The sequence below is a fragment of the Lactuca sativa genome, chromosome 6 (genome assembly GCF_002870075.4).
Source record: "Lactuca sativa cultivar Salinas chromosome 6, Lsat_Salinas_v11, whole genome shotgun sequence".
NCBI lineage: Eukaryota > Viridiplantae > Streptophyta > Magnoliopsida > Asterales > Asteraceae > Lactuca > Lactuca sativa.
The window spans coordinates 43,081,144-43,095,536 of NC_056628.2; the positions used below are offsets into that span (position 1 = coordinate 43,081,144).

The 14,393-nt window shown below is 36.0% G+C and overlaps 1 protein-coding gene and 1 long non-coding RNA gene across 6 annotated transcripts; one reads left to right on the forward strand and one right to left on the reverse strand.

Moving 5' to 3' along the window:
- Window positions 1-3,125: 3,125 nt before the first annotated feature.
- On the forward strand, window positions 3,126-5,826 carry LOC111893053 (protein IQ-DOMAIN 2). Of its 3 annotated transcripts, none has more exons than XM_023889125.3 (6): window positions 3,126-3,347; window positions 4,025-4,145; window positions 4,224-4,463; window positions 4,585-4,797; window positions 4,880-4,999; window positions 5,072-5,826. In XM_023889125.3, exons 2-6 carry the CDS (start codon window positions 4,071-4,073, stop codon window positions 5,660-5,662), a joined length of 1,239 nt encoding a protein of 412 aa, XP_023744893.1. In that variant the 5' UTR covers window positions 3,126-3,347; window positions 4,025-4,070; the 3' UTR covers window positions 5,663-5,826. The 3 variants fall into 3 exon arrangements, with proteins under 3 accessions (XP_023744893.1, XP_023744892.1, XP_023744891.1); XM_023889124.3 differs by having other exon boundaries at window positions 4,069-4,145; XM_023889123.2 differs by having other exon boundaries at window positions 3,127-3,347; window positions 4,047-4,145.
- A 3,290-nt stretch (window positions 5,827-9,116) lies between these two features.
- LOC111893121 (uncharacterized) lies at window positions 9,117-12,892 on the reverse strand. 3 transcript variants are annotated; one of them, XR_008224731.1, is made up of 3 exons: window positions 11,978-12,892; window positions 11,634-11,873; window positions 9,117-11,457 (listed from the first exon to the last, which is right to left on the reverse strand). It is a non-coding gene; the product is annotated as an uncharacterized LOC111893121 (long non-coding RNA). The 3 variants fall into 3 exon arrangements; XR_008224732.1 differs by having other exon boundaries at window positions 9,117-11,466; XR_002850791.3 differs by lacking the exon at window positions 9,117-11,457 and having other exon boundaries at window positions 11,524-11,873.
- Window positions 12,893-14,393: the final 1,501 nt, after the last annotated feature.

The following is a 14,393-nucleotide window of genomic DNA, read 5'->3' on the forward strand; positions in this document are numbered from 1 at the left end:
TATAGAATACCAATGAGGCTAATAGGACGAAAATCACTCACTACCATTGGACTAAAAAATTTAGGTATTGAAGTTATGCAAGAAGAGTTACAACCATAATGAATTCTTGATTTTTGGAAGAATTTAGTAACAAATCCACAAATATCAAACTACTTGTTTTATTTTACCTCCTCCATCATGCATGCCATATGTAGTATCCTAAAATTCATGACCAAAAAAATTCATTTTTAATTATGTAATTATAAAAAAACTAGTAGTCTGAAAACATCAATAGTGTCATCCCATATCACAATCAAAACCAATATTTCAATAATCAAAACATGTCATAAGAAAACAATCATCAGATTACAACTCCCATAAATCTCATGTGTGGAAAATTATAGTGTCATGCGTTGCGATCATACCAGCTCATTTCCTTTCGAAGTAGAAGTACCTGAAACCAAAACTGAAAACCGTAAGCACGAAGCTTAGTGAGTTCCCCCATCATACCACACACCATAAAATAAACATATTGCCTAGCATATTCGGGTGTTGGCCTACCCCCTTCGATCTCTTTCAACCAGATATTGTCGAGAATATCTGGGTGCTGGCCTACCCCTGTCGGTCTCTTTCAACCGGATACTGCTGAGCATATATGGGTGCTGGCCTACCCCTTCGGTCTCTTTTAACCAGATATTGCCTAGCATATCTGGGTGCTAGCCTACCCTTCAGTCTCTTTCAAACGGTTACTGCCTAGCATATCTGGGTGTTGGTCTACCCCTTCGGTTTCTTTTAACCGGTTATAGGGTCTATTTCACCCCTACCACTACCACATAATATCTTAGCATATAAACACATAAATCACAAACTGCCTAGCATATCTGGGTGCTGGCCTACCCCTCCGGTCTCTTTTGACTGGTTACGGGGTCTACTTCATCCGTACCACTACCAAGTATTAACATAGAATACAAGCACATAAATCTCAAAAGATAGTGGCATACCAGACAATTATCACAAACATAATCATCTCTACTGTAAACAACTACTAGTGGCCCGACATTGGTGCCTTCGACCCACTTATACCGGGAAGGTAACTCACCTCGAATGCTGAAACTCACTGCAAGAATCCTTAGTTGTTGCCCTGATAACTCCATGAGCTATCAATACCAAAATATCACCCAATTAGCAATTGGGTCTTAATCCATGATCCATAATCCATACTTGGGGAAAATGACCATTTTACCCCTAGCCCAACAAGATTTATAACCAAGGCCCAAAACTATAAGATCCATAAAGGCCCACCAATAACCCAATTTTCCAAATTGGGCCCAATCCCATATAGGTCTTATCCTAAGCCCATATTCTCCTCCAATACACCCAGGTTACTCCAACACCCACTAGGACAAACTTGGTCAAATGCATCGGTCAAAGGTCAAATTCAACGCCAAACTCAATGGTCTGGTGACCCAACTTGTCGAGTTGGTCCTTCAACTCGTCGAGTGCACTCCCAAATCAGAATCATGATATTGTGATCCAACTCGTCGAGTTTTCCTATAACTCGTTGAGTTCCTCTGCTTTTCAACAGATTCGGGTTAACGCCAACCCAACTCGCCGAGTTCACCCATGAACTCGTCGAGTTCTTTGATTTGTCAACCTACTCAATGCATTAAGCCCTTTTTCTTGAATCCAAAGGCTCCAAACCTCAGATCCCCATCCATAGAGATGTCTAAGAGGATAAAGTTTCCAACTTTACTCCACAGGATCATCCATGAGGCTACAACTCAAACCCTAATTCCTTTAAGGAAGGTCTTGACCCATTAAGCCCTTAAACTCTCATTTCAATGTCCCAAAACACAGATCTAATGTCTAAGGGTGGATAAATCACAAAAAGTTTCTAACTTTACGTCCATGCATGCTTGAAACGCTCTCTAAGGTCCATTTAAGGCTTCATAATGAACTTATGGCAATCATGGGACATAAGGACCAATAAAGCTTGCAACTTTAAGCTTCAAGAGATCATTTAGGGGTCAGATCTGCCCTAACAACCCCTGGAATCCTCTTCTTCTTGGATAACTCGGTCAATGACCCAAAACCAAGCCAAAGTTACAAGAGATGAGATCTAATAAGCTACATGTCAAGGTTATGACTTTATACCTCCAAGATGTAGCATTTGATGTAGGGTTTCTGGATCCAAGACTACTCCTCCAAGCTTGATGTTTCTCTCTTCAATGCTTCCTTCAAAGATCTCCAACAATCACTCTAAAACTCACAAAACTCAAGGAACAAGTGGGAAAACGATCTAGGGTTTCTTCTGGACAAGGGAGGCTGGTAAGGAGGCCAACCCTAGAAGTTAAGTCCTTCAAATAAGGTGCAATACCCGAAAAATTAGGGTTTTCTCTTCCAACGCCAGCTTGTTGAGTTGGACCTCCCCAACTCGTCGAGTTGATCTTCAAAACGCGCGTGCCACATATTTCCAACATGTTGAGTTTATGCCTTAAACTCGACGAGTTGACCTTTATAAATAAAGTTTTATTTGCATAACTAACCTTCTAAATTCCGGGTGTCATACCATCTTAAGAGAAAACACTTGAGAAACCGAAAGCTCCTTAAACGGTGAACTTCTAGCAAGAATCGGAATTGTCTTAAACTTTTTAGAACTTGATTTTAAAATGAACAAAGAATTCATGTTTCACTTTGTGAAGAGAAGAGAAACTCAAACATATATATAACCAATTATATTACTGTGTCGCACCGAAGTGAGATACATCAACAAATTGGACTTATTACTGAGATTAACTTCTTATGTCCATCATGTTGGTCAATATGTTTGTGATTTACACCTCACACGATAAATTGGAATGAGCCGACATTGTCCAACCCAAATGTTAGAGATCCGTAAAAAAAAGTAATCATTCCTTTATAAAAATCATAGAAATTTTGTATAGAACTACTAAACGATTACATTTTTATAAGATAAAGGATATATTTAATTATTTAATTATTAAATTTCTATAACTTTTTTTAATATAATAATTTTCGTGTTATTATTCTTAATCAATCTGCCAGAGATGATTTTGATTTGCAAAAGCCAAAAAGATACGGAAAAAAAATATAAACTAGACCCCTACCCCCACACCCACCCCCACCTCGGTCGCCATATGGCTTAATTGAAGCGATTCCCAGCTGTTAATCATCTCACCCTGTCTTCTTAATTCACTCTTCCACTTCCATCAACAAGATCTGGTTTTTCTTTATCATAAACAGTGAGTCAACAGATACGCCTATCTTCTGAATTCTCTCCTACTCATCAAACATTCCCAATTTCATCAAAAACAACAAGCTCTCAAAGATCCGAACCAGATTCATCGGTAAAATTTCCCATCCTTTAACATTCTTCAACTTCAGAACCACATTCTAAGCTTCTCTGTTCTGCTTAATTATGTTCTTTCTGTAGTTTTATTGATTTTCATCCAAGTTCTTCGTAATTGGCATCTGGATCCTGTTATTTTACTTCAATTCGAACAGAGGTTGTTGAATTATGGATGTTATTTGTTTGATTTCTTGAAGTTCGTTATCATTTCTCATTTGGGTATTGCATAATCTTCCCGATCCAAGCTTTAGGAATTGTATAATTTGTTGAATTTTTGATGGAATTTTCTAATCCAGATTGGTGGGATATTCGTCATCTTAGATTTTCATAAAATTACAAGTTTAATCCTGCGATTCATCAATTTTTATGCCGATTATGTACATGGTGTAAGTTGTTGCAGATTTAGAGCAACACATTCAGATAAGATGAGAAATAGAATTTTTGTACTATGTCCACTGTCGGTTTGACTTTTTAAAGTCAATGAAACGATAATTTGTAACTCGAAATTGACATGAAAGAGTTTGAATTTTCTAAAATCTTGATAAGTTTATAAAACCTATACAAAGTAGAACAAATATCGGTGTCAAATTCACGATGCAGATCCACTTTTTGGATTTGAGTAGTTAAAATGTCAAAGACTCAAAGTTCATATCTTATTTTGAAATGGAAAAAAAGGTGAATTTGAGTTGAAAAACAGGCTAATTTGGGGAATGATTCAGTAATGGGGAGGAAAGGGAGCTGGTTATCTTCGATTAAAAAGACGTTGAGTCCAATCTCCAAAGAAAAGAAAATCCAGGTTCTTTACGAGCATAATCTGTTTCAATTATTTGTTTAATTCATCGTTAATTTACGATAATTTGTATTTCAACACCAGAAATCAGAGAGGAGAGCGTTTGTGGAGGAAAATCCTTCAGTACCCGATGCTTCAATTGTTGAAAACGCCGGTGGTTCTTATGATCCTCCACCGGAAGATGTGATTCCGATTGAGGTGGAGGCTGAGCCACCAATAACCGCCGACACAACAGCAGCGGCAGCCACCAGTAGTCGGTATGCCGGGAAATCAAGGGAGGAAGCGGCTGCTATCAGGATTCAAACCGCTTTCCGTGGTTACTTGGTATTTACTTGTTGAATCAAATCGCTCATTTGTGATATGACTGATAAGTGATACTGATATCAATCAATCAAAAACATGAAAACATTTGATCGATTTTAGATTTCTTTTTCGTGATTTACAGGCGAGAAGGGCGTTGTGGGCTTTACGAGGGCTTGTTAGATTGAAAACAGTGGTTGAAGGACCTGGTGTCAATCGGCAAACCGCTAACACACTCAAATGCACACAAAATGCAAATCACTTGCAGTCGCAGATCAATTCTCGGAGGATCAGAATGTCGGAGAATCAAGCTCTTCAGAGACAAATCCTCCGAGCTAAAGAACTCGCTAATTTGCAGGTTAGCTTCCATGGATTCCGGTCACTACTAACGGTTTACGTATGTTCGCATCTGTCATAACTGGATCTAACTATCGAAACAGAATGGAGATGATTGGAACGATAGCGTCCAATCTAAAGAAGAAATGGAAGCTAAGCTCTTGAGCAGATACGAAGCTACCATGCGAAGAGAAAGAGCCATGGCTTATTCGTTTTCTCATCAGGTAAACATTCATGTGTAAAGTTTAGTTTTTTCGGCAAATAATTTGAGCTGTTTGGGGGTTCTATTGAAACAGCAACCATGGAAGAAATCAGCAGCGACGACAAACATGCTTTTCATGGATCCGACGAATCCTCAATGGGGTTGGAGCTGGTCGGAGAGATACATGGCTGGGCGGCCGGCGGAGGCACAAGGAGGAGAGAAAGATCCTGGAAACAATGCCAAAAGTGGAATCAACATTACTGGAACCGAAATTGCAAAATCCTACGCTCGTCATCAGCTCAACTCCGCCCCTTCAACTCCTAGGTCAAAATCCGGTGGTGGTCCGGTAGCATCACGAAAACCCAAGCCTGGTCCTAGCCCTAGCCCTAGAGTTCCGATTACAGAGGCCAACGAAGACGATGACTCAAAAAGCGTTGTTAGTGTTCAATCCGAGAAGAATCGAAGGCATAGCGTCGGAGGTTTGGCCGGTTCTCCGGCTGCCGGTAAACGTATGGTGGCTGGAAGTGGTAAGTCGGGAAAAGGGAAATCGCGGGTACAGGGGCTGTCGGAGAACGGTGGTGGGAGGATGACGGTGGGTGCGAAGAAAGAGCTTTCTTTTTCGGGTTCGCCGGCGAAGCCCAGGCGGCATTCTGGGCCACCGAAGGTTGAAACCGCCGTGGAGTGATTGATTTATTGTTTTCCAAAGCGATACGATGTGTTTATATTAAAGAAAGAGGTCGGAAACAATCGACAATACTTTTAAACGTACAATTTGGAGGTGAAAATATGTTTTTTATATGTATTATAAATCATTATTTATTTTATTTAATTATTGTGTGAAATATACTATATGCTACGCTTCTTTAGGTTATTTATTTAATTGCTGTAATAAACTTTTGTATGACTTTTTACATGTCAGGCGGACATCATGACAAATCTAGAATAAAAAACGGTTCATTAATTTTTTCTATAGAAAACTTTCTATACGAATTTAAGATTTTATTGGAAAGATAAGTGCTAAATTTTTTCTAAGATAAATCACAAACATTGGTCTATAGAAATTATAGATAAATTAGAAAAGTTGGATAGATCGTTATACGTACCTTATTTATACATAACCTCGTTATTGTTTAAAAGCATTTAATTTTAGTTTTTAACAAAAAAAAAAATCGATTAAAACAAAAAGTTTGGTTTGTGATTACAAGTATTTTGCTTTTATTTAGACAAAAAAAAAACTTTAAATCTAAAAGCTATTTTATTTGCATTTAAGAAAAAAGCTATTGAGCTTTTCTAATTAATTTCAATAAATGTCCTTAGAAATATATTTATACATAATTTTTTAGTAAACATTTTATGTAATTTTATATATTGCAACAACTTCCAGTTATTTTTGTAAAACATTCATATAGCAAATAAAAGATTCAGTTACCTTTACTAATTAATTTTGTCAAAGATGTTCGTAGATTTAAACCACCATGTGAAACTGAATTCAACATTGAGACGTTTAAAGTAAAAAAAGAAAAAGGAACTAAAATAATGTTGTTTCAAATTATTATTATTACTAATGCCGACTTTTAAATAACCGTCTCTTCAATTTCAGTCATTCAATCTTTTTTCAAAAACTATCCTCACAGCATAAACTCGGTATTTACCGTTTTCCATAGCAATTCTTCCCCCCCCCCCCCCCCCCCCCACACACACACACACACATTTTGCATAATCGACGATTGTCCCCTCCCACAACTATTCAATCGGTTCTCAATCTCCTCATAGTTTTTTGGCTCGCACAATAGCTACCGGGCGGTTCCCTATCAACATGTGTTTTCTCCGACTTCATTACCCACAACATCCTCCTATTTCAATCCGCGATTACTAATTTCTCGTTCCATTAACTCCCCACTCCCCAGTTCATCTAGATAATCATCGATTTCAGTCTGCATCTCCTCCACTTCAACAATTTCTCCATCAAGAGCCAATTTATTTGCCCCATGATCTATAGCCATTAGCGACACCATTAAATTGGAATCCCTAGTTGATATGATCATAGAAATACCTAAATCAAAGATTCATCTCATCTGCTTCTTCTTATTCTTCCTACTTCAATCCTTTCATTGCTCATGTGATCAACGATCGACCAAAAATCAACTAAACAGATGGATGTCGAAGAACATCCATCCCAGGTAATTTTCTATTGTGGTGATTCATATTCTTTGATTTCTGATTATTAGTCTTCATTTATACATGATTTGTATAGATTGTTTTATTCTCCCCTGATGTATGCAATTATTGTTATAAAACTTCCATTTTTTAATTTGCATAGAATTTACCTTTCTTGTCCTTATAACTTTTTCATTCGGTGTTGAATATTGCCTAGTTGTAGAATTTGGAGAATCCGATTGCAAAGGAACTACGTATCGACCGAGTTCTTGATAAAGGACCCATGGGCCAGCAAGGTATTTTACTTTTGTTTCATGACATTCTTCAATATAAGTCTTTTTTGTAAAGTAATGATCACATAAATTCAAATTGATGACACACTTCACCATTTCATCATCTAAAGCAAAAGAATCTTGCTAATTACCAATTCATATTGACCAAGTTCTTGATAACATTTACAAAAGAAAGGAAAAGAACCACCAATCTTATGTTATTTTTTAGACCGGATTGAACCGTACGATTTCTTCAAAAACTGGATTAAATAGTGTGATAGAATCGATAAAAAACAACTTGAATCATTTTAGTTTATTGGACTTAGATGACTGAATTTTACTTAGCCCTTTAAAAAAGTAGTTCATATCCAAAGAAAATTAAATAGGTCAATCAATTAGGTTATCCGAAATATGCACAACTCCAAGACCAAAACAATCCACTACCAAATATAGTTTGACGGACCGGTTAAATCAACAGTTAAATTAATAATCAACCATTTGACCGATTCAAATTAAAAAGTCGGTTTTTTTAAATATTTGTTTTTCGCTTTGTTTTTTTTTTTTTGTTTTATTATTATGGAAAGAAAGAGTTGAATATATATATATATATATATATATATATATATATATATATATATATATATATATATATATATATATATATATATATATATATAATAAATTAGAAAAACACAGGAAAAGAAGACATTTCCTATTTTACGGTTTTACCCTTTTAGAGAAACCGAATGCTTTTTGTAGACTTCTCCGACCTCGTTTATACTTCCGCTCTCACCTTCTTCCGCGGCCATTGATTTCACACATTCAAATCTGCATATATTTTCATCTTCACTTGCATACACCGAGTTTTAGCATCACATATCATTCAGATTGTATCCCTCGAATCGATCCAAGCTCTTGAATCTCAGCCAACGACTCAAGAACGAGGCGTAATGGTAACTAAACGAACTCTTAGAGCATCTCCAACCCACTTCCATTTTCCAACTTTTCTCCCATTTCTTTCCCCATTTCTCTCCAACCCTACCCCATTTATTCCCTCCATTTTAGGGGAAATGAACAGTATAACACCATATTTGGTGTTATACTATTCATTTTCCCCAAAATTAGGATGAACATTGAGTTGTTAGTTTTAGTCCTCTTTTTATATATTTATACATTATTAGTTTATTTTATCTAAAAATTATAATTTAAATGTATTATTTAATACTTATAATATTTTATTATGTATTAAATTATATTAATTAATTATACATATAAAGTTTATTTTTTGTTTATCAAATTCATATGAAAATTTAAATACATATTGAAATTTTAAAATACGATAACGTATTTTACAAAAGCTTATAATTATGTGTTATAAATATAATCTTATTTATTTAATAATATTGTAATGAAAAAAATATAGATTATATATTTGTTAAAACCAAATTAGTTGAAGGAGTATAATTGACAATCTATATAAGTTGGAAAAATGGAATATACTTTTTGGGGGTAAAAATGGGGTAAAAAATGGAGTAGGGTTGGAGATGAAACATTATTTACCCTATTTTTTACTCCATTTTTTAGGGAAAAAATGGGAATGAGTTAGAGATGGTATTATCGTATTAATCTTATTTTTCACTTTTGCTTCATTCCAGCACATGCTTATTTGTTTCTTCACCATTGATTCACTTTACTCGTATTTGTGCTCTGTTGATCAGATTGATGATTTTCATTTTCTTGCATTTAATTGATGGGTATACTCTTAAATTTTACCGTATAAAAGGCCATAGACAATTGTGATATCTACTATCCTAAACTCAACAAATCATTGATCTTGAGGAATCTGATAGTAACACTAAATCTTCCTCCACCAGGCGACTCCATTGATGACAGGACTTGTAATTGCAGCTACTGCTTATGCTGGAAGATATGGCATCCAAGTATGGCAGGCTTTCAAGGCTAGACCAGCTTCGCCTGTTGCATTTAGAAAGTTTTATCAAGGTGGATTCCAACCTCAAATGACAAGAAGAGAAGCTGCTCTGATTCTTGGAGTAAGGTACATTATTTATATCACTACCAAATCTAGCATTCATCTCCATGTCTTTTTGTATTATGAGTTATGTGTTTTTAACGGTTTAAATGTGTAGGCAAAGTATTGAGGTTGATTAGGTAAGGGAAGCACATAGAAGGGTGATGGTGGCAAACCACCTAAACGCTGGCGGCGACCACTATCTTGCTTCGAAAATCAATGAAGCGAAAGAAATGCTCATGAGGAAAACTAGCAACACATGCTCGGCTTTCTGATCAATGTCAACTCAAGAAGAAGATTTTTAGTAGAAACATGGATTGGGCTTATTATACCTTAATGGGAAAATGAAATAAAATACCTTAAATCCATACATTATGCCAAAGTTTGCCAAAGTCTTCATTTCTCATGTGTTCTTGAGAGGAGTAAAGAGGAAACCCTTGGAGATTGAGTGAGAATTTGATTTTGAGATTGTGATATCGAAATTGTTGGATTTTCTTTTCCAGTTTCCATCAAATGATCATCCAATATATTCTTTGAATCCATCTATTTGTTTAGGATTGAAAAATAAGGATTGTCCATTGAAATCCTTACATTTGAGATTATTGGAGATAGAAGTGTTAAATTAATGGTTCTAGTTCTTTATGTTCACCTAATTTTGAAATGGTGATAAACAACGGATTTCAGTGACTATTTGGAGTTAATTGTTAAATTAATGGTTCTAGTTCTTTATGTTACCTCTTGAGTTTTGATCCTTACATTTTATTTTTGTTTAAGTTGTATTGGTGGGTTCCTAGGATTTATGTGTGAACAAATAATGGTGTATCTGATTGACAATCATGAAACCCTTGTTGGATAAGATAAGTTTAGATCTTATTGAACTAGGCTTGTGGTGCTTGTTTAAGGCCATAAATCGCCTTATTCAAGCGAAAAAATGAGACGAATAGGTGGAGTCTTCAAAGCCTCTTGGTTGCCTCATGTAGACATCTTCTAGTAAATCACAATTAAGAAATGTGTTATTGATGTCTAGTTGGCGAATACACCATTGATATTTGAGATTGCAATATATAACATCAATCAAATCGTTGTGGGTTTGATGACGGGACTGAATGTATCAAAGTAATTGATACCCTCTTTTTTACTATATCCCTGCGTAACCAAACAAGCTTTGTATCGCTCAATAGAGTCATCTGACTTTCTTTTGACCCAATAAATCCATTTGCAACCTACAACATTCAAATTAGTAGAACATGGAACCAGTGACCCGGTTCTATTCCTCATAAGAGCATCAAATTCATTTTTCATTGCCTCTTACCAACAAGGAGATTTAACAACTTGTTTAAAGGTCGAGGGTTCAATGGTGAGAGTTGAGGATAAAGAAGATGAAAAGACTTTTGGCTTAAGAGAATTAGTGAGGCCTCGAGTTACCATGTGGTGGTGATTGTTCACAGCATGTCTATAATGAGAAGAAGTAGATCGTTGTTGGCGAGCAGGAGAGTTAATGGTAGAGTTTTGATAATGAGGACTAGGAGCGAGAGAAGACGAGGAGGATGGGTGTTGCTTATATTTTGTGTAGGTGTGGGTGTGTGAAGTTAGGAATGTAGTGTTGTTATAGGTAAAGTAGCAGCTTGTTGTAGAAGGAGGGAAGTTACTTGAGAAGATGAAGGAGTGTTTCCATTCATAGAAAAGAAAGGGGAAAGGCCCCAAACATTTGAATAAATTAAATCAAGAGCTTTACTAGAAGCTACATGAGAAGTATGTAAATAAAGTCGATGAGTCTTCCCCAGTTGACATGAGTTGCAAACATTGGGAAAGTTATTGGATGATATTGGTAGCTTGAAGGAGGAAAGTAATCTTCTAAGGAGAGGATCATATGGATGACCTAAACGTTTGTGTCAGCCATGGAGATAAGTGTGAATGCTCGTGAAAGCCATGGTAGGGGCTGAATTTATTTGGTGCTTTATTGATTGAAGAAGGAATACAATAAAGGCCATCATTGACGTCCCTGTTTAGGAGTTTTTGGCCCTGCAATGACTTAACAACACAATGTTTAGGCTAGAATTCCATGTAGATATTATTGTCATTGTAGAGTTTAGAAACACTAAGAAGACGTTTGGTAATGTGAGGAACAATCAAAACAGTTGGCAATTTGAGATGATGAATAGAAGTAGATGCAACATGGGAGATAGGTAGGTTTGTACCATTCCAAACTTGAAGTTTGTCTGTGCCATGGTGTTCCTCTGCAACATTCATTTTCTGAAGATCGGGATCCACATGATTTGTTGCACCAGAGTCGAAATACCATGACGGATCAGCAACTATGGATGGACTGTGACACTGAGCCATATGAACTTGAGGAGCCTATCAAGTTCTTGGATTCAGCCAATGAGATGGATAGTCAATCTAATTGGACCTTTGCTAATAGTCTATCGCTTCATGACCTGGTTTGTTGCACAATTAGCATTGAGTGCGTCAACGATATGAGTCAGAAGAGTGGTTGCTGGAAGATTTAGTAGATGAGACACCAAAATTGTTGGAGTTTTACCTGGGCTGATGTCGATTCACATTGAGAGCTAAGGGGGCGGAGGTATTTAATGAAGAAGAAATTGCAATTGTTTGGAGAAGATGGTCCTGTTCGAGTCTTGCTTCTTCTAGAAGTAGTAATCCCATTAGGTCATCAGCTAAAGGATTAGAATCTTTCATCATAAACGCCGCAGTGAATGGGCCATATGAGGAATCGAGCCCGTTGAGGATTTATCCAATAAGGTCTTCTATAGAAATCTGATTAAGGTTCTTGACCAAGGATTCGACAATAACACGTTTCTTTTCAAGATATTCAATCATGGGTAGTGAGCCTTTTGACAGATTCTGAAGTTGGGTCTTCATAGCTATACGTGTGGCATTGGTTTGGGCTTCGAAAGTTTTGTTGAGAGTAGTCCAAGGAAGATGGGAAGAGGTTTAACGAGCAATAATCGTCGGGGCACGTTCATAGAGGGTGGATTTCTGCCATAGAAGTACATAACGATCACATTTCTTCCACAATTGGTACTCTGGGTTAGCTTCAATGGTGGGTGCTGCATCTGCACGCTCAATCGTAAGAGTTTCAGTCGGTGGTTTGGGATCAAGAACAAATGATTCAAGATCAAAGGTTTCTAGGGCAGATACAATGGTGGTACGACATAGACAATAGTTGGAGGTTTCAAGCTTTATGCTGATTGTGGGGATTTGAAAAGATGAATTGGTAGCAAGCCCTAAAATATTTTGATTTGTCGCCATGGAGAAGGAGCACCAAGGAGAAGATTTTTTTTTTTTGTCTGTGCTCTGATACCATGAAGAGTTGAAGTATTATAGAGGTAAATTGAATCTGAATTCCTCGATTGCAACAGAGGTATATATACAGCAAAATACATCTGAATTCCTAATTATTTGGTACACATGTTTAACTATAAACAGGTCTTGTACACGTTGCATAAGAGAGATGAGAACATGTCTTGAGCACCTGCTGACTATTGTTGACATGAGAAGTTATCGTTGTTAATAGACGACCTATCTTCGTAAACTGAGATATGTTAATCATAGGTTATACCTGTTTGATGATTGTAGGTGTTCTTTATCTTTCTGGGTGTTAGGAAAGCAATCATAATTAAGAACCCATTAGGAAGAAAGGTGATTTACATAGTACTTTGAGCATATGTCATCAAAAGGGTCTTATTTTACCATTATCTGTTTTATAGTGATATATAATACGTATTACTTGTTACTTTATCTACTATTTTTGCATTTTAAAAGTAAATGATAATGAGTTTAGAGAAGAGGATTAACCTTGGGTAAAGTTAGTGGTGTTCAAACACAACTATGTGTGAACACCATGAAATTAAAAAAGATTTTATACTTTATCTCACATTAATGTGTTAAAAGTTAGAAACAATATTAAAAATAATTTTTGAAAAGTCATTGGGTTCAAATCAATTTGATGCAAGTAAAATGACTTCAATTATAACACTAACATAGAATAGAGTAAATTACACGAATAGTCCCAATGGTTTAGGGAAATTTATGTGTGTGGACACTAACTTATTTTTTTAACTCGTAAGGTCCCTACTGTTTGTTTTTGTTATACGTTTGGTCTCTGTTTTACCTAAAAAGACTATTTTTCCCTTGAGTTTTTGATTTATTTAAATAAACACACCTCAATCCCACCCTCCCACCTTACCTTACCTACCCCACCATTTTTCTCTATTTAAATAATAGTCTGTTTAGGTAAGATATGGACCAAGCGTATAACAAAAACAAACAGTAGGGAACAAGCGCATAACAAAAACAAATAGTAAGGACCTCTCGAGTTAAAAAAATAATTTAGGGACCAAACACGCAAATTACCCCAAACCATAGGGACCATTCGTGTAATTTACTCAATATAATATTTTGAACTTAGTATGATATTTGTTGTATGACGAAGTAGCTCAACTCAATGATTCTTACAAACATTCTCATTGATCATATGTGTTTACATATGCTTTCTCTCTAGTTTCTCTAGTGTTTCAAGTGTGTTTACCGGTACATAAGAACCCACTACATATAGGGCAAAGGTTGGGTAAGTCAAAGGTTGTAGGAGTTATGTATATAACTCCTACTTATGCAAGACTCTAAATATAAGCAACCATTCATATTCTATGATTTACAACACTCTCCCTTAGGTTCTTAGATTTACACTGATATATACTTGCATTAATTTCTTCTTCTTGTATCTTCACATAATACATCAAACATTTGTCTCGTTAAAAACATCGTCGGAAAAAACCCTTTGGGACAAAAACTCTGGTCGTAAGATAAAAGAGTATGATTTGGATGCCTTGAGTGGAGGAAATAACCATAAATGAAGTGACTCATTAAAACCTTGTTAAAAGAAAACCCAGTGGGAAAGTGTAAGAACATGAAATTTAGAGAGATTTGACTTTTAG